Genomic DNA, 20,262 nt, shown 5'->3' with positions numbered 1-20,262 from the left:
CAGCTTGGACATAAGACTGACCGGGACAACACAGCAAGACTCCATATCAAAAAAGATATAAATAATGAAAAGTTTAAATATTTAATGAGAGATTTAAAAGCTGGACAACAGGGATTGATTAGGAAGACCACCATGATCTATAATTTGATTAATTTTTAAAATGACAGTGAAATCTAGAATAATTTGATCTGGAGAAGCCATAGAAGTTTTACATAAATAAGGCCACTTGTTGAAAATGTTATGAGAGCTGATAAAATGTACTATTTGTCTTTGACCTAAGTTTCAAATGTTCAGTCAGCTCTACTATTAAGATATGAGACACAGACACATGACACCAGTCAAGATGTTAAGGCACGTTTGCTTGTTTATTTGTAGTGGTCAAATTGACCCCAGAGTCCTCCAACCTGTGAGATGGTGATTTACAAGTGAGCTACATTTTTCAGGCCAGAATAGTTGCCAGATCAAGGAAAACATAGAAGGACCCTGGAGTCATCAGCTTCCAGCAGGACTTTGTCACCAAGAATCTATGCAAGGAAAGGCAGAAGGGTGGATAATGCATAAGAAGGAAGTGGTTGTGCCGGACGGGAGTGGAAGATATCTTCTTGCACATCCAAGTTCACTCACCTAGCACCTTCCATCATGATAAAATCTAATTCTTCCATGAGATTTCCTAAGTGGAGGCATAAGAAGCATTTCATCAAGACATTTTTACTTTGGGAAATTAAGATACCAACTATAAAGGGAATTGCTTAGAACAAAGGCCAGGGCATTTGTCACTGAAGATACTTAGAAGCTCTTTGGAAATAATCTGTCTGGTTGGGCCTGAGTCTGTGATGTATGAGATATAAGTGCTATCAGCTATCATCCAACACCCTCATCCTGTGGCTAAATTAGTAATTAGTGGGATGCCCGGGGGCTTGTGTGGTCTCTTCTTTGCTCCTTGCACAAAATTACTGAAGGGTTGCTGGAGTAAGGGCTCCAATCTGACACCACAAGAAATGGTTTTCTTCTTATAAAATATACTGCTTCACGTAGATCACAGCTAAAATCACGGTGGCATTGCAATCTGGGTGTCTAATGACTGATTTCCTCTCATGTAAATCCAAATATCTGTGTAGCTCGAGTTTTCCTGCTTTGCCTACAGTCAGGACAAGTCTTTGTCACCTGCCAGTCCCACAGCCGCTCAGACCCAACCAAGTAAACACACAGAGACTTATATTGCTTACAAACTGTGTGGCCATGGCAGGCTTCTTGCTAACTGTTCTTATAGCTTAAATTAATCCATTTCCATAAATCTATACCTTGCCATGTGGCTTGTGGCTTACTGGTTGACTTTATATGCTGCTTGTCCTGGCGGTGGCTACAGTGTCTCTCTCTACCTCAGCCTTCTGCTTCCCAGAATTCTCCTCTCTCCCTGTCCCACCTACTTCCTGCCTGGCCACTGGCCAATCAGTGTTTTATTTATTGACCAATCAGAGCAATTTGACATACAGACCATCCCACAGCACTTCCCCTTTTCTTTTTTTAAAAAGGAAGGTTTTAACTTTTACACATCTCCAAAGCCAGCTTGGTATATTTGGGAATTTGGGCGTAGCTTCTCTTACTACTTCCTGCTGGAGGGGGGGGGCGCTGTATCTTATGGGGACACAAAGAAAATTTAAGGATCATAGTGCTGTGGCATGGTCTGTATGTCAAATTGCTCTGACTGGTGAATAAATAAAACACTGATTGGCCAGTGGCCAGGCAGGAAGTAGGTGGGACAAGGAGAGAGGAGAATTCTGGGAAGCAGAAGGTTGAGGCAGAGAAACTGCCAGCCACCACCATGACAAGCCACATGTGAAGACACCGGTAAGCCACAAGCCACGTGGCAAGGTATAGATTTATGGAAATGGATTAATTTAAGCTATAAGAACAGTTAGCAAGAAGCCTGCCACGGCCATACAGTTTGTAAGCAATATAAGTCTCTGTGTCTACTTGGTTGGGTCTGAGCGGCTGTGGGACTGGGGGGTGACAAAGACTTGTCCTGACTGTGGGCAAAGCAGGAGAACTCTAGCTACATATCTGAGTAATTGATCCCAGGCAATGGACCAAAGTCGCTGTTATTCTAGTATAGTTGGAAATGTTAGACATAGAAGCAGCAGAAAATATCTAACAGAAGGTAAAAGTAAAATTGGTTTTAAAATCAAAGTGGTGAGGATTGAAGGTGTTTTAGAAATTCTGTAGGGAATCCATCAATTACGGGAATATTAGGACTCAGAGAAAGCACCTAAGGAGCACTGTTCAGTCTAATGAGTCTACCCTATATGCCAATAAACCTTCTGTTACTATGGTTCTTCTAAGTGGGGACCAATTGCTGTCTCCACAAATGGGAAAGACAGGCTTCATGGCTGCTGGCCTTGGTGGTGGGTAGGATAGACAGAAATCCCAACCAACAAGCTTAGTCTTAGTTCTCCCCCTTACCCCGGTCCCAAATACTCACAAGCTCTCAAAACATAAGATGCAGGGATTATCATAGGTTACGAAATTGGTGCCACAGATGGGCTGCTTTAAGTTGGGGCAAGGGTCCACTGTTTTATTAAACCAGCTCAAATTTACTTTCTTGTAAGGACACTTGATCTGAAATTGAGCAGAAAACAATATAATTAGAACCATGCTGAAACAATAGGTCACTTGTGGACTGTACTAGGGTCATCTGAGCAAGTCTGAATCCTGTTCCAGTGTCACGAGGCTCTCCTACTCAGTCCGCACAGTGCAATGCCACTGGAATCTATCTCCACATTGTAGGTAGGTATGTATCTTGTTCTGTGGTCTGATAAGTATCATGGCTTGTGGTCAGGAACTCCTACCAGCCTGGTAAACTATAGTGAGGGGAAAGAAAACATCTAAATTCACGAAGGAAACCAACCTCAAGGCACAAGTACTTTTTTTGTTTGTTTGTTTGTTTTCTTTTGTTTTGTTTTTCGAGACAGGGTTTCTCTGTGTAGCTTTGGTGCCTGTCCTGGAACTCACTCTGTAGTCCAGGCTGGCCTGGAACTAGCAGAGATCCTCCTGCCTCTGCCTGTGCTGGGATTAAAGGCTTGCGCCACCACCGCCCGGCCTACAAGTACTTCTAAAGTGAAAGAATACTATAAAGCAAATCTATAAAAGCACAAAAGAAATGACCTTCGATTTATCTTTTATTTCACTAATCAAACATATGTTGGCCCCGCAATGCACACAAAGCTGAGCAGGATAGACAAAAAGAAAAAGAAAAAGAAAAAAAAAACCCTCCATTCTGTTTCACTCATACACAAGCTGCAAACACAATGAGCTTATGCCCAGAGATTCTTTTACATTTTCTTGCTTCTAGAATCCAAGAGATTGCTGCTTTCCATATTTTCAGCCTAGAAGAATGTGCTTTGTTCACTCTCTGTACAAAAGCACAACTCCTCCAGAGCTTTGTGAATGTTCAAGTCTGTGGGTCCCTCACAGCTGGCAACTGGAAGCTGTCACCATTGAGAAATAGTTAAATACCTTGGGATGTTCTCGTGTGTGTGTGTGTGTGTGTGTGTGTGTGTGTGTGTACACATTTGACTTGGTTCCCAGTTTAGATTACTCTATTGTAGACTCTAACCAACTGAGGGCCTGTAACTCTCATGTGCAGAGACCTTGAAGAATTTCATATCTGTGCTAAACTTGTAAAATGACAGATTTTTAAAAAAAATAAGATTCACTGGAGCAGGGGCAGTCTATGAGTCATATACCGGTGCACTCATGAGCAGCAGTAGTTTGAGTTAGTGGTTTTTGAAGAGCAAAATGAAAAGATAGGAAGTTAGTAGGGGAAAGTAGGGGTCTAAGAGAAGTAAGAGAGGGCACAGGAGTAGAAAAATGAAGCCTCATAGTATACTTGTATGAAATTCTAAAGAACAGATATATAAAATAAAATAAAAACAATTTGATTCAGAGCCTGGAGAGATGGCTCAGTGTTTAAAAGCACTGGCTCACTTGCTTCTCTTGCAGAGAACCAGGGTTCAGTTCCCAGTACCCTCACAAAAGCTTATAACAGTTGGGAACTCCAGTTCCACACCGTGGGCACCTGGCATATATGCAGCACACTTACGTAGAAACAGATACAACGCTATACACAACTTCTTTCAAAAAACATTTTAAAGATTGGATTCGAATCTGAGTCCTGGAAAACCTAGTAGGCAATTACCTTAATAACTCCATGTGGTGGCCACCAAACACGAGCACCTGGAACTGGAGAATACGTACATATGTTACAGAATTTAATTTCTGATAAATCATAGCCTAATCTACTGACTGAAGAAAAATGCTCTACTTTCTTACTAGGAAATCTTGAAATAATTGAAAACACTATATCATTTATATGTTTATCACCCCTTTCAAAATATGGACTGGCACTCCTGCTGCTATAGATAGTCAGCAGAGGGGACCAGGGTGTCACCACTTCAGGAGGTTACCATGCCAGAGAAATGCCTTCATTGATTAATACTAGCCAAGCTGGAGTGGATTCAGAGCTGGTGTAGCAGGTAGTTGAGAAAGATAGGGGAAACATTAGAACTTGATAGTTTTTTTCGTTTGCACCCTGCATTTTGCAGGGAAGGAAATGACACCTCGTTAATACTCAGCAGTTCATGGTAGATGTGTGAAAAACTGAGAACTCTGTTCTTGTGATTTTCAGCATGATCTCTTCTCTAGAAAGACCACAGAGGTCCTGAGCCATTGGAGATCACTGTGGGGCATTTTCAAATGTTTTCGAGGTATGTGCTGGATGAAGACATACTGCTGGCCACTTCCCACTAACTACCTCCCTGAATATCAAAGCCTCCTTTTCCCCATGCAACAGGTCCCACAACCTGCACATCATAGCCAGGAAAACCAAAACTTTACCTCTCTGACCCAGATTTCACTGTCTCTCTAAGCATATATATGTGAATAAGCATGTATGTAGGTGTTTATACCTGTATTCACATACATTTTTCATTAAAAAACATTTTTAATTCAAAGTATTTTCTTTCAGATTACAATGTTAGCACCCACAAAAATTTATATTCCTAGTGGGAAAGCTAAATTACTCACCAGACAGGAGCGCCAAATGTAGCATGATGAAGAACAAAAGTGACCATAGTACCTGGGAATATTTGACCATTTTTCCTTCTGGTATATATCTTGGAATGCTGAGATGCTGGTTCAGGATACCACCTTTTGATAAAATTACCCCAGGAGACATCATCACAATGCTAAAACAACTCTTGAAAGACCAATCCACTGCACACTCCAATTTAAAAGCCTGTTCTTCCCCACTTCAAGAATAAATAAATGTATAGGGAACGTTAAACCTTGACTAATCATTTAAAAGGTCAAAAGATTAAGATTATTGAGTTCAGTGGCAGACCTGTGAATACTCCGGAAACAGGGAAGCAGGGAGAAGATGCTTCTATTATGTGTGAACAACTGTACTATTCTAGTATGGAGGCATTTTACATCTCTTGAAAAAGAAACTCCTTACCCCCAGTTCCACCCACATTTATTTCTTTGAAATGGTAAAAAACAAAAATGGGGCATTATTGGAGAAATGGGGAGAGTCTATATTTTCTCATGAAATAGAGATGGAGTCTTTGATTCAAAATAAAGATAAGTGACATTACAGGCAAACTTGGCTATGTTGAGAATCTTCTGACTAAATATTAAACTCTTTGGGAGGGTATTCTGGGATATTGAAAAACAAGAAAACCAAACCAAACCAAAGAAAGAAACAAAAACCTTCATCATGTCCCCATATCAGGTCAACTGAAGTTCTATTATCCAAGACATAATACTCTCTAGAGAATAGCACTCTCCACGATGATTGGACATTTTTGTCAGAATATTCAGGACTCCTGCCTTGCCTGATGTTGAGACAACCTTGGGCACCATGGTCTTGCTAAGCACATCACTATCTTATCTTACTATCTTTTCTAATTCTTCAGGAATGGGGGGGTGGGAGCAACAGTCCAAATCACACCAACTCACTCGGACCCTTTCATGCCCTACGCCACAGGTGACCCACCGTAGAAGGAGGAGACTAAGTTAATGAGCTCACCTTCGCTGTTACCTCTTCTTTAAAGCTTAAGTTTTGGGACCTCCTGAGAGGACATTAGCTGCGTAGGAAAAAGCACTGAGGCATTGTGTGCTGGGCTGAGCAGGCCCTGGTAGGTCCATCATGATTCCACTTAGGTTAAGGTCAGATCTCAGCAGGGGATGTTGAAAAGGACTTGAGGCGGGTGAGAAGTGATTCCTGGATAGGGCAGCCAGGGTGGCGTGTGAGCATGGGTGCTACAGTTGGAAAGAGCATGGCCAAACAGAGTACACATCCCCCAACAGTTAAGACTTCTCAGGCAGAATGAAAAAAACAAAAAAGCACACACACACAAACATCTGAGATAGAGAAGGCTGGAGCGGTGGTGCATGAGATCCACTGATGCCATCTGCAGTGGGCATAGCCTTGTCCCTTAGGCAACCTGAGCCTTTACACTGTTAATGGGGATGGTGTTAGCATGATTGGGCTCCTTTGGTGGCCTGAGTTTTCTGCTTCTTGCTGGTTTTCTATAAAGAACATTTTGTTTCCTTCTATGAAGGCAATACATATTCACTTAGAGAATTTGGAAGATAAACTTTAAAAAAAATGACATGGAGTCTCACAAGTTCAAAAGAAGTGTTAAAAATGTTGACTTAATTATTCCACTTTAAAACTAAACAGATATACAGATAATGACACACAATACACTGTTTATTCCAATATTCAATCATGTTTTTCAGTATACATTGTTTTTTTCTTTTTTTCCAATGAAAAATGAACTGCCACATTTTCTTAGTTTCAAATAGTCATTTAAAGCTTACATTTATATGCATTAGACTATAATCCATTACATATGTGAATGACAATCATATTAATATTTTTCAATTGTTGATAATTATGGTGATTCTGAATTTTAATTGTTATTAAAATTCTTTAATAACAGATTTGTATTTGCCTTGGTTCATGTATCTTACTCTGTTTTAATATTTTGATATGCTTGTCTATAAATATATTAGAGATTCTGTAAAGAATATGGGCCACCTAAAATATGAAAGCTTTCCATATGCAGAAAGCTAAATTAAAGAAATAAAGACAGGAAAGTAGAGGGTGGACTATTTGAGGTGAGAAAGGGCATTAGAAGGTGGGTGACAAGAGAGGGCAATGGAGGGAAGGAATATAAACACATTATACACATGAGTGGAACTGTTGTAATGAAACACATGTCTGTAAATCCAGTATTTGCCAATGATGTTTTTATCTACTGCGCGTGCCATATTAATAATACAGGCCACGTTGACAATAATGTAATAATCTTAGGTGAATGATTTACTCCCCAGTTCATAAAGAAGAGGCATTTCACTATTTATGAAGGCTTACAGATGTAGAAACACATCTGGCAACAGTGTTTTGCCAACATGGAAAGTGATTTCCCTGTGCATTGTAGAAATTTCCCTGTGCTTTTATTCTGATGGCTTTTTATACATGGCTATTGGTACAGGTGTCATAGGGTCAGAGCCATAGACTCATTCATTGTTAAAAATACTCGTGAGGGAAGATGGGGAGAGGCCACCCCAAATGAACATCTTGCATCCCCAAATGAAGGCCCCAGTTCCAGGAATGAGTCACATCTAATTGAATTTTTGGTTGAAGGGACCCCATGGGAATTCCCAAACAACCAATGTGGTAATATTTTATTTGTATGTTAATAAATAAAGTTTGCCTGGAGATCAGAGGAACAAAAGTCAGGCGGTGGTAGCACATGCCCTTAATCCGATCACATGGCAGGCAGAGTCTCTGTGTGTTCAAGGACACAGCCAAGTGTGGTGACACACACCTTTAATCCCAGTACCAACCATAGAGACCTGGAGGCTATTTCCAAAAAACCAAGGCTATTGCCAAGGCTATTGGTTGCTCCTCACAAACTGATGGCTAGGACGATTCCTGAAGACAACACCTACGTAAATCATTAGACATGGAGAAGCTGAGCTGGTGTCTACATGGGACCTTCACCCCTACTGGTCAGTGCTCATGGTACTTTCTCCCAAAGGAGAAAGGAAAACTCTAATCCAGCTACAAACCCTAAGATCTACAATGGTGACCTCACTGCAAGATGTGTTATGGCAATCATGGCTCCAAGCCTCTGGGACTAATCAACCAATATCTGATTGGACTTAAGGCCCGCTTCATGAGATGGAACTTACCTGATGCTGTTTGTGAGGCCAAAAGACTAAGACTAGATAGGCCAGGGACCTTAGGGAAAACAGAATACTACTGTTATGCTGAAGAAACACAGCGATAAAATGACTCTTAACAACATCCTGTGGTACTCAGATCAGTGTCATTCTGAGCCATCATCAGAGAAGCTTACTCCTATAGTAGGTGCAAATAAATTCAGAGAGGCACTGCTGGACAAGGTGTAGAGAGTGAGAGACCATCCTAAATGGGATGTCTCCATCAATCCCCACTTTCAGGCCTTAGGGAAACCCGTGGAAGAGGCAGAAAAACTTTCGGAGTCAGAAGGGGTAGAGGACACCAAGGAAACAGTGACTCCTAAATGACAGCAGGATGGTGCAAATATGAACTCACAGAGACTATGGCAGCACACACAGGGCCTGCACAGTCCTTGGCCAGATGGGGTCCCAGTGCTGAGAGGGGAAGTGGACCTAAGCCCACATCCTTAACCCAGAAGCTATCTCTGACTGATAACCACTTACAAATGAGAAATTGGTTTCCTCCAATAGAGTCTAACTACACATACATACCACTAAGGCAAGGCCCCGTGCTCACCAGTAGTTGGCCAAAATGAACTCAATGGCACTTTTGGACGTTCTTTTTCTCATAATGCTTTGTTAGGGCTTTCTGTTGCTTCGTTGTTTTCAACCTTGCAGGTCCTTTTTATGAATCCTGGTTTTGTGTTTTTATGGGAGTTGTGCATGTGCAAACAAATGTGTTTAACTCTGTGTCTAAAAACTAATAATAATACTGAATGTGAAATTACTTTCTACTTGAGAATAAATAATTAAACATTTCTACTTTGATTTATTGCAATTTTTTATTTTATTTAAAAGGTTTTTAGCCGGGCGGTGGTGGCGCATGCCTTTAATCCCAGCACTCGGGAGGCAGAGACAGGAGGATCTCTGTGAGTTCGAGACCAGCCTGGGCTACCAAGTGAGTTCCAGGAAAGGCGCAAAGCTACACGGAGAAACCCTGTCTTGAAAAAACCAAAAAAAAAAAAAAAGTTTTTTTTTCCATGTTACATATGACCCACAGTTCCCCCTCCCTTCTCCCACTCACCTCCCCCACCTCCTCTCCTCCCAAACCCCCATCCACTCCTCAGAGAGGGTCAAGTCTCCTATGGAGAGTCAACAAAATCTGGAACATTAAGTTGAGGCAGGATCAAGCCCCTCTCCCCTGTATCAAGGCTGAGCAAGATATCCCTCTATAGGAAATGGGCTCCAAAAAGCTAGTTCATGCACTAGGGACAAATTTATTAACATCTCACCACTGATTGGGTGGGTCCCATAGGCTTTGAGGAGTCTGGGATTTTGATTGGTCAGAACCAGGAAGGAAAACTAGAAAAACAAGGTTGAAACAAATGGCTTATCTATCTCTTTCTCTAATGTAGCCAATGCCTCAGACAGGAAAAATCACTAAGTAAATAATTATGCAAGCCCAAGGAAGTAACTTTCAATACTTGAATTTTCTGAGTTTTGTGGCATTAGCGTGTTAATGATGGCCACTGTATTTCTCTCATCAGATTTGAGAAATGAAACAATAAAACCCACAGATCCAGTGCATCAACTATGTAAAAGTGAGTACCAACTTTATAAGATAAAGAGGATTGTGTATTGCAACCACACAGCTTCATTCAACAGATGTAAACAGTAACACTAGTCTGTTAACATTATTTAATCTTGAAACTCTCAAGAAAACAAAAACAAAAACAAAAACAGATACTATGTGGAATAAAAAAGGCCAAAATATTTTTAGCATTTCCATACCCTTCCAAATCCCACTAGAACTAATTTTGAGAGAATAGAATAGATATTGATTAATGATCATACCTGTACTGGGGAACCCCAATCTATACTTCTTATCATCTGTTGTATTAATTTTAAAGTGACAACATAAAATTTTCTCGTTGGCTGACATGATCCCACTGTTAGCTATGAAATAATTCAGTTTCGTGGTTCCAATGTCACTTTGAATCAACACACCCCAAAACAAATCCTTCCATTGCACAACACAGGTTTCAAGGATGTGGAAAACTCTAGTAATCCAAGATTGATCTATGACTCTGTTGTCGTTATGCAGAAGCTCACTCCTTTATTGCAGAGCCAAAGGACTGTGGTGGGACGGCCATTCTACCACCACTGTGGTCTTCCTTCCTTTAGATTCCAGCAGATGTTTCTCTTCCCCAGAAAAGTCGTTGAATGCCACACAATTGTTCTTTCCACCATAGATTAGAGGATGAAGTGTTTCCTTCTATTAGGTTATCTGGAAGTCTCAGGACAGCATTAGCCACACTTGCCCAGTCTCTGCTCTTGACCAATGATTTGTGTAACAAAATCTGTGATCTATTTTATTCCTCTGGACTGGACATAGCCCCATCTGCATAATTGTATATATTAATATATTCTTTATTAAAAGAGCAATGAAATGATATTTATGTCAATGTTAATAAATATACATGTAATTTTTACAATATAAAAATTAAATTGTTAAAAATATGTAATGGGAATTATCAAGATGGGGGGAAATAAAACAAGCTATAACCTACAAATAAGAAGGAAATACCTAAAAAAGTCCTTAAAATGTGGCCCTGATGATTAACTCACTTAGGTCTGTCTGATTGTCCAGTCAATTTTTATCACTTTTCAAAGGCTGTCTTTCACTTGGGACAACAAACTCCACTTACGGAATGTCTTAATGGAAAGGCTTTGCCACTGTACAGGGGAGGCTCTGCCCTCGTTTGCACTGTTCTGACATGTGGGAACTGATGTATGCCTGCTTCTGTCACTGTTGGAGCTGATGTACAAGTCTGACCACACAGTCACAGACCCCCTCTCACTTGCTAAAATGAAGCACTGATGTTGAGACTGAACAGTGAAAATGTTTGTTTGCAATCTGTAATTGTAATTCTCTAAGGAGCTGCAAAATTTGTTTTATACTTCCAATATTTTTAAAACAAACCCTAAGAAAATAGCAATAAATAGAATAGAATAAAATTATGGTACAACATAAATCTGTGTGCCTATTTTAAGTAAGCAAACATATACATTAAGATGTAAATTTGTGTTACTTTGTGATTCTCGAATCAAGTGCTACATCCTTCCAGAAAGCAGAATAAATAGTTCTGTGGGCTGAGCCAAGGGGGTTGTATGTTGGTTTGCCTTAGCTGTGAATCACAGTCAGGAAAGTTTGAAAGAAAGTTTGAAAGAAAATTTTGCTCTCTGCAAGCTGAGCTCCTCATGCACAGACTTTTTTCAATCCTAGACTAAATCTTCAAGTCTGAGAGCTGTCCACTGTTTCTAAGGCAAAAAATAATTTGTTTTCATTTAAATTTTCAGATGAGCCCTTACAGATATAAGGACACATTTCTTTCTTTTTATTATTTAAAACAAATTTAAAATTTAAATGTATTTTGATCGTATTCTTCCCCTTCCTCAAGTGCTTCCAGATCCTTCCCTATTCCCTTCCCACCCAACTTTTTCTTTCTCAAAAAAATCAGAAAAAAACCTAATACAGCATAAAATCCCCCCAAAATGAAGAATAAAAAAAACCCCTATAATAAAGCACCCCAAAAGAAAAGAAAACAAACTGTAATCAAATAAAAACACATGATAAAAAAACTGTGGAGCCCATTATATATTGATCAGCTGCTCCTGAACATGAGGCTTGTCCTGGAGAGAGGTTGATATATCCAGTGTCACTCTATGGGAGAAACTGATTTTCCCTCTCCCAGCAAGTATACAAGAGAATTCAGTTGTCAATCTTTACCCTAGTGTCTAGTTTTTCATTAATTCATTCATTCATTCACTCATTCATATTTTAAAATATAACTAAACAAAATAGAGTAAGTTAAAACATAAACTATCACACTGAAGTTGGACAAGACAAACCAGTTGAGGGAAAAAAGCCCAAGAGAGGGCACATGAATCAGAGACCCACTCCTTCACATACTCAGGAATCCCATAAAAACACTAAACTGGAAGCCACAATAGAGTGCAGAGGACCTGTGCAGACCTGTGCATGCTGCCCCAGTCTTTGTGAACTGATATGAACTTTGCTCATGTTGATTTAGAGGGCCTTGTTTTCTTGGTGACTTCCACCTCCTCTGGCTCTTACACCCTTTCTGCCTCCCCTTCCCTGAGGTTCTCTGAGCTTTAAGGGAAGGGTTTTGTTGGAGACATCCCATTTAGGGCTGAGTGTTTCAGGGTCTTGCACTCTCCATGTAGTCTGGCTTTGGGTCTCTATATTTGTTCCCCTTTCCTGCAGGAAGAAGCTTCTCTGATGACAATTGAACAAGGCATCTTTGAGCATAATCGAATATCATTAGATGTAGAAGGCATGAGGTCCACATGCTTACAGACTGCAATAGAGAAACCAGAGACGTTAAACACATGTGCTCTTCTCCTCAATGGAAGGGATGTGCCTACCTGTTTTCTATTCAGAAGACTGGGAATGAGTGTGTTAATAACCTGGTAATCTTTGCTATTCTATAGATCCATCCTTCACCAGATCCCCTTTATCCTGAGCTTTTTCCAGTCAATAGAATCCATCGTTATGCGTATTACAAATCCTTTCTCTTTAAGCCCTTATCCTGAGCATTGTTTCTCAGGCAATAGAACCAATTCTTGTGGAAGAGGTCACATTTACTTTGCAAAAGACATGTACTTTTCAAGGGAATTTTATATAGTTATGCCTTCACCTTTATTGTGATAATTGTCACAAGGAAACTTTCCCCAAAGTTGTACTGTGCTTAAATATGTGAAAAAATAAAGTAAGCCACAGGGGGTCAGACTCCAGGACTTTGAACTGCCAGGCTAACTAAGTCATGTTAAACCATATTTCCTTTTTGACACCCCTGGTTCATTTCTCTGAAGGCAGTAGAGCTTGCAGGACCTCCCCCCACCCCCCCAAATTATGAGTCATGTTATCAATATATATATATATATATATATATATTAATTTCTTAGACCAATATTATTTGATTTTTGCCCTAATTCCCTGGTCACCCAAGCAATGTTGAGTAAGTATTCCATCTCGTGGAGCGGGCCTTAAGTCAAATTATTTATTGTTTGGCCACACCCACAAGCTTTGTGACACTGTTGCCCTAGCCTATCTTGCAGGCAGAACTCCATTGTAGATCAGAGGGTTCGTGGGTGGCTTGGTGTTTTCTCTTTTGATAGCATGGAGAGTCTCTTCCTGTCCCAAAGATGTTGGGACATGGGGTAAAGGCTGTATGCAGGCACTGGCTGGACATATTCACGTTCAGTGACACATTTCTTTTCTGGTAAGTTTTTATTGTTACCTCAATCCATTCCCATAAGTTAGCTTTATTGCATGATTGCTCCTAAATGGTGCCATACTTTACTCACAGAAGAAATCTGTATCTTTACTTCTGAGGTCTTGGGCCATGAGTTTGTCAAGATTAGCTGAAAGATACATGAATGTCTGCTGTTTCATTTTCTCCTCTTGTGCATATATTTAAGACTTTCCATGTGTCTGAAAATGTGAAGAACTAATCAAGTTGTAGTTTTGAAAATAATATTTATTACTAATCAAAAATTGAAGTTTGTGAGGCAAAATCTGAGCTTTGCTTAATCTTAATCACACTTGGACTCAGTCAATGTGTTCAATGCTCTGTGATCCCATGGCCATTAAACCTTGACTCGTGTAAATTATATCCCTTGTCACTTTTCAGAGGTCTGAAGTTTAATGGAGCAGAGCAATTGTGCATGACAATTACTATAAATGAGGCTAATAAGATATTAAGAAAAGAATGCTTTATATTTTGGATGTTTTTCATTCCTAAAGAAAAAAATAGCAGAGAAGCCCAATGGGATAATGGTTACTCAGTTTGGAATGGTATTGCTTAAAACCCTACTTGTGCAGACTGGATAGCCTCAGGCAAAGTTCTTTATAGGTATCCATCAGCTTCCTGGTTATCTTTGATTTCTTCCCATTATTGAGATTTAGGAACCTTACTTTTTCTTTTTGTAATCACTTTCTTCCTGAATACTGAATTCTTGCCATTTACAAAGAGGATGGGTGACAACATACTCAATAAGACCTCATCAATCTTTAATTTCTGTAATTATATTAGTATATAACCTTTCATATCCTGAGACCTTATTCTTTTTATTAAATATTTTATTTCACATTCAAACATGTATATGTGTTTAGATAAAATCCACTCTATTCTCTTCTTTCCAATTCTTCCCCTACACCCTGTCTTTGAAACCACAAAGCTTGCCCCCAGTGACATAACTTCTTCCGCAGCCCAAACAGTTTCACCAACTGGAAACTAAGCATTCAAATATAAGCCTATGGGGGCCATTTTCCTGCAAAGAACCACAGTGTATAAGTATTCAATTTCATTCTTCCACACTTGGATATTTAGTATTCTGGAAACAAATTGTTGAAGAATGCTGAGCAGTGCTGATGACCAATACTGAAGCTCAAACTGTTGTCAAGCTACTGATAATATAGCTTTGACCTTGATTTATACCTTTTTCCTGTTTGTAAATAACTACTGGTGCAAAGTTCACAACTCTTTCTAATATATGACAAGAAGGGAAAAACGACAAGAAAACTTAGTCACTAGTTTTAGGTTTTTTTTTTTTTTTTTTAAAATCATTGCTTTTTAGGCCAATGTAGCTGTTTGATATGTTGTATTAAAATGACACAGTTGTCATTTATACCTTCTGGGAGAGGGGAATCAGTTTTCTCCACTAGAGTGACACTGTGTTTATCACCTGCTCCAGGACAGGCCTCATGTTCAGGAGTAGTTGACCAATGTATAATGAACTCCATACAGGTTTTTTTTTTTTTGTTTGCTATTGTTTTGTGTGTGCTTTTATTTCATGCTTTTTTCTGTTTAGATGTTGTTTTATTTATTTAGTTTTGGGGGAATTTTGGGGAGTTTGCTGTATATGGATTTTGTTTGCTTGTTTTTTTTTTTTTAAAGAAAGAACTAAAAGTTGGGTGTGTAGGGAGGGGACAGGTATCTGGAAGGACTTAGGGTGAGGGAAAGAATATGATAAAATTTATTTAAATTTAAAAATTGTTTTAAATAATAAAAATAAAAAATATATGATTCAGCAGAAACAGCTAAGTAAAAAAAAGAAGGTGCGGTTGAAATTCTGTTCTTCTCTAGAACTTAAAATAAAAAAAGCACTTTAAAGATATATTGAGTAACCAAAGAACAGACAAAGAAAATGTGGTACATATACACAGTGGAGTACTACTCAGGTGTAAGAAACAATGACAGCATGAAATTTACAGGTAAATGGATAGAACTAGAAAATATCATCCTGAGTGAGGTAACCCAGACGCAGAAAGACAGACATGGTATGTACTCACTCATAAATGGATACTAGATGTAAAGCAAAGGATAACCAGACTACAACCCACAGCTCCAAAGAAGCTAGGAAACAAGGAGGACCCTAAGAGGGACGCATGGATCTCACTGGGAAGGGGAAGTAGATGAGATCTCTATGAATAAACTGGGGGTAAGGAGGCAGCAATAGATGGGAGGGGATGGGGGATGAGAACAGAGGGAATGGGATAGTTGAGCTGGGGGAGTGACAGAGTTGGAGAGCAATGAAAGAGATATCTTGATAGAGGGAGACATTATAGGGTTAGGGAGAACCTGGTGCTGGGGAAATTCCAGGAATCCTCAAGGATGACCCAACTTAGACTACTAGAAAAAGTGGAGAGTGTGCCTGAACTGGCCTACCCTGGTAATCAGATTGGTGAATACCCTGTCACCATAGAGCCTTCATCCAATAACTGATGGAAGCAGATACAGAGATCCACAGCCAAGCACCAGGCCACGCTTCTGGAGATCAGTTGAAGAGAGGGAAGAGGAGTTATATGAGGAAGGGTGGTCAAGATCATGATGGGGAAATCTGCAGAGACAACTGAACCAAGCTCATAGAAACTCATAAACTTTAGACTGACAGCTGTGGAACCTGTACTGGATCGGACTAGACCCTTTGCATACAGGAGACAGTTGTGTAGCTGGGTCTGTTTGAGGGACCCCTGGCAGTGTGATCAGGATCTATCCCTGGTGCATGAGCTGGCTTTCTGGAGCCCATTACCTATGGTGAGAGATGCCTTGTTCAGCTTTGATGCAGCGGGGAGAGGCTTGGTCCTGCCTCAACTGAATGTAATAGGCTTTGCTGACTCTCCATGGGAGCCCTTACCCTTTTGGAGGAGGGGATGGAGTGGGGAAGGCTGAGGGGGAAGCTAGGGGTAAAAAAGCTGGAGGAGGGATGGGAGGGGGAATCTGTGGTTGATATGTAGAATGAGTGGAAGATTTTCTTAAATTAAAAAAATAGATATATTGAGAATAATACCAGTTTTAAATTCTGCCATTTGGTTAAATAGACATTTTCAAACAAAAACTAAAATCCCATATTGCGTAGATAATGTGGGCAGAAAGCAAGCTCTTGAAGTCTCCAGCTCCAAACTTTGGTTCATTTCTTATTGCTTGGATTTCATCTTAATTTCTTCTTGTTGGGTGAGTAGACTAAACCAAATGATGATAGTATCAGTCAGTCAGCATTGACTCAGTCCCTACCCCTCCAGTTCAGCCCCAGTGGGAAATTCATTCACTCTCCATTCCTCTAGAATATTTACCTTGTGCTTCTTAGTGAGGCCAATTTGAGGGTGTGCAACCCCACCAGATGCCCTTCAGTAAGCCTATGTCAGGTGACTCTCCAACTGCAGATCCAGGAAACATAGGTGGAGGATTGGGGTAATGGGACCTTAAAAAGGAAATAAACACATTCATACATAAAAAAAATCCTGAGTAAAGTGGTAGGAAATATCAACTCAGAATAGGGAAACATTGAATTTTGCAAGATGGAAGAGGAAAAAGAAGGAGGGGGGTAGGGTGTCTAATGGTCTTGATAGTGCTGGAGGTAGACTGTGGGGCAGCATGTAAGCATGGGGCCCTAGTTTCTCTAGCACTATGAAAACTTCTTTTTAGGAGGATAAGACAGTCAGGAACAAATTGAAGGAAATTATGTTCCCAGAAAATCGAAGGAGTAGAATGCAAGAGTTGAGTGAAGCTTGAGGCAAATAGAGGCTTTGCATGTCAGGAGGATTTGGATAGTTCATCTTGAAAGGTATAGAAGCCATTCGAAGGCTTTCCCCTGATTCCAGGTATCTTTCGACAACTATCATGTTCTGCTTATAGGTCATGCTTAAGGAGTTGTTTACAACCACATTTTACTTAGATAAAACTCCCAACATTTATTTAGATAAACTGGAAGGCAAAAGGCATCTATGTGCCAGTGAGGTACAAGGGAAAAGCAGGACATTCCTTGCTTTGTTTGTTTTTGAAATTTTGAGGTATCTGAGAACACATTTGTAATATAACTGGGTAAGAAACAAGAGTCACCTTAGTCAAAGGGAACTGAAAAGGTCACATAACGGAAAGAACACAACAAAATACCATTGTTACATAGCTCACAAAAATAGGAATTTACTTTCTCATGCCTTTAGAAGCTATATGTGCAAGATTAGGGTCCCTTAGCCTGTGGATTCTGAGAGAATGCAGCAGAGTTCACAATATGCTTCACCAGCGCAGGATACACATTCAAGCCTTTACAGCCACTTTTCTCAGTTTCAAGCAAATATTAAGTATTCATAAGTATTGTATTTTATTGTTTCCTATTACAGAGTGCAAAGAATCAGAGGGTTGCCTGGTATTAAGTGGAATGGAAGGTGGTGGAGTGAGCACAAGCACAGAGAATAAGGGAGATGAACATGTCCATTGCTGTGTTGGTCTATACCAGGGGCACTGAAGACTTACAGTCCAAATTTGACTCACTTTCTACTGTTGTTAATACAGGTTGCAGGCTATTCATTTATCTATCTATCTATCTATCTATCTATCTATCTATCTATCTATCTATCTATCATCTATCTATCTATCTATGTATCATCTATCTATCTATCTACCCATCTATCTATCTATCTATCTTTTATTTATATTGAAAAAGCGAGGGAGCAGAGTGTTTTGGATTTCTGTCTTTGTTTCCTTTCTTTTGACATTCTGGATCATTTTCCTAGATAATGACATATCTTGGTGGTTAAGATTTAGCTTTCACAAGCTCAGAGGAACTCATGAACTTTAGAATGACAGCTGTGGAACCTGCATGGGACCAGTCTAGACCCAGGAGACAGTTGTGTAGCTGGGTCTGTTTGAGGGCCCCCTGGCAGCGTGATCAGGATATATCCCTGGTGCATAATCTGGCCAGCTTTCTGGATCCCATTACCTATGGTGGGACACCTTGCTCACCCCTGATAAAGCAGGAAGGGGCTTGATCCTGCCTCAGCTGAATGTACCAGACTTAGCTGTCCCCCATGGGAGAGCTTACCCTGTTGGAGGAGGGGATGGGGGGTAGGGGAGGAAAAGCAGGAGGAGGTATGAGAGGGGAATCTGTGGTTGGTATGTAAAATGAACAACAAAAAATTTAAATATATAAAGAAAATTAGGTTTAAATTCTAAAATCACATTTTTTGTGCCTCATGTACTGCTTAGAGCCTAATGCAGCTTCATACAATATTTTTAATGAATTGAACATGAAACAAAGTTTCATGATGATTATAAAGGGTTGGCTAAATCAAGGAGTTTTCGTGCACATTATATTAAAAAAGAATAAGTGGAATATAAAGGATTTCTTGATTAGACATCAACAAATTATTGAAAATGACACGACAAACATTTGTTTCTCAACAGTTCATGAAAATAGAGTCTCCAGATTTCATACATATGAGCAAGAAAGAGACATGTGAGAATCTCTGAATTTATCTTGTTCATACCAGAATTACCAGGAAAAAAGTCCCAACAATGCTTGATAAATGGTTGTTGATCATTGTTTCTTGATGACACATAAAAATATAGCGTGGAGACTGATTAATTTTCATTCAGTTATGAAGGACAGCAATAATAAAGTCCCATTGTATTTAGCTTAGTGGAGATTTATTTATAAAAACAAAGGAGCAGAGAGAAAATACAAAATTAACTTCTTAGGTCTAAGCACGTCAGTCACACTCGGAACATTTTTTTTCTGTAGCTAAGAGACATGGAAGATTCTCTATGTGCCTTCTGGAATTTGTCCTGCCTCAGCCTAGAATCATAGAGTGAATCTGGTACCTACTGCTACCAAACAACAGCAGCAACTACAGTCTGAGAAGAGCAGCGTTTCAGCAGAGAGCCTGGAGCCACCCCTATCTAATGTTTGTTCTCCTCAGATGTCCCTTGTCTATTGTACGGTGTAGCTGCATTCTCCACTACAGCCACCTCCATCTACATGTGGCCACTGAACACTTGAAACATGACTGGTCCAAACTAGAGCTATGAATAATGGAAAATACACATCAATATCAAAGGTTTATTAAATAAAACATTTGTATTATTTTAGTTAATACGTGATATATTGGGCTAGATAAGATACATAATTAGAATTAATTTTACCTATTTTGTTAACTACTAAAAAATTTAAATTATATATATGGCTCATACAACATTTCTGTTGGAGATTGCCACTGTGGAGATTTACATACATTGTAGATTCATTTCCTTAGTCTTTCTCAGACTGTAGGTAGAAAACCTTGGCATAATCTCAAAAAATAAAAAGGAAATTATCAAGAGGTAAATAATTATGCTTGAGAAATTACTAGATTGTGTCAATTATAGGACTTATGTAATTGAGATACAGTATTTATGGAAATACAGATACTAGGTAAAGTGTCTGATATGGTGGCAGACAGTTTTACACATGTATTGGCTGCCTGAGAGCCCATATTGCTCCTCCTTTCATTCTAGGGACTTATTCCCAATGATGGCAGCAAATTATCTACCAGTGTAAGTCAAAGGGCATCATATATCCAGCTTCTGTTTTTTTTTTTAATTCCTATTATCTAGCAGTGAGAAACAAATCCCAAAAAGGATGTTCTGC

At 39.6% G+C, this 20,262-nt stretch overlaps 1 protein-coding gene across 7 annotated transcripts; it reads right to left on the bottom strand.

The window, feature by feature from the left end:
- Positions 1–346: 346 nt before the first annotated feature.
- On the bottom strand, positions 347–6,195 carry Spink14 (serine peptidase inhibitor Kazal type 14 (putative)). 7 transcript variants are annotated; one of them, XM_076555189.1, is made up of 5 exons: positions 6,086–6,195; positions 5,083–5,205; positions 4,196–4,239; positions 2,480–2,616; positions 347–670 (listed from the first exon to the last, which is right to left on the bottom strand). In XM_076555189.1, the coding sequence occupies exons 2-5, from the start codon at positions 5,150–5,152 to the stop codon at positions 625–627; spliced, it is 297 nt and encodes a 98-aa protein (XP_076411304.1). In that variant the 5' UTR covers positions 5,153–5,205; positions 6,086–6,195; the 3' UTR covers positions 347–624. The 7 variants fall into 7 exon arrangements, with proteins under 7 accessions (XP_076411304.1, XP_076411302.1, XP_076411305.1 ...); XM_076555187.1 differs by lacking the exon at positions 6,086–6,195 and adding an exon at positions 6,051–6,073 and having other exon boundaries at positions 5,083–5,202; XM_076555190.1 differs by lacking the exon at positions 6,086–6,195 and adding an exon at positions 6,016–6,035.
- Positions 6,196–20,262: the final 14,067 nt, after the last annotated feature.

The sequence above is a fragment of the Peromyscus maniculatus genome, chromosome 19 (assembly GCF_049852395.1).
Source record: "Peromyscus maniculatus bairdii isolate BWxNUB_F1_BW_parent chromosome 19, HU_Pman_BW_mat_3.1, whole genome shotgun sequence".
NCBI classification, from domain to species: Eukaryota; Metazoa; Chordata; class Mammalia; order Rodentia; family Cricetidae; genus Peromyscus; species Peromyscus maniculatus.
Note: the sequence above shows the minus strand (reverse complement) of the source record. Positions and strands in the feature narration are given on the sequence as shown.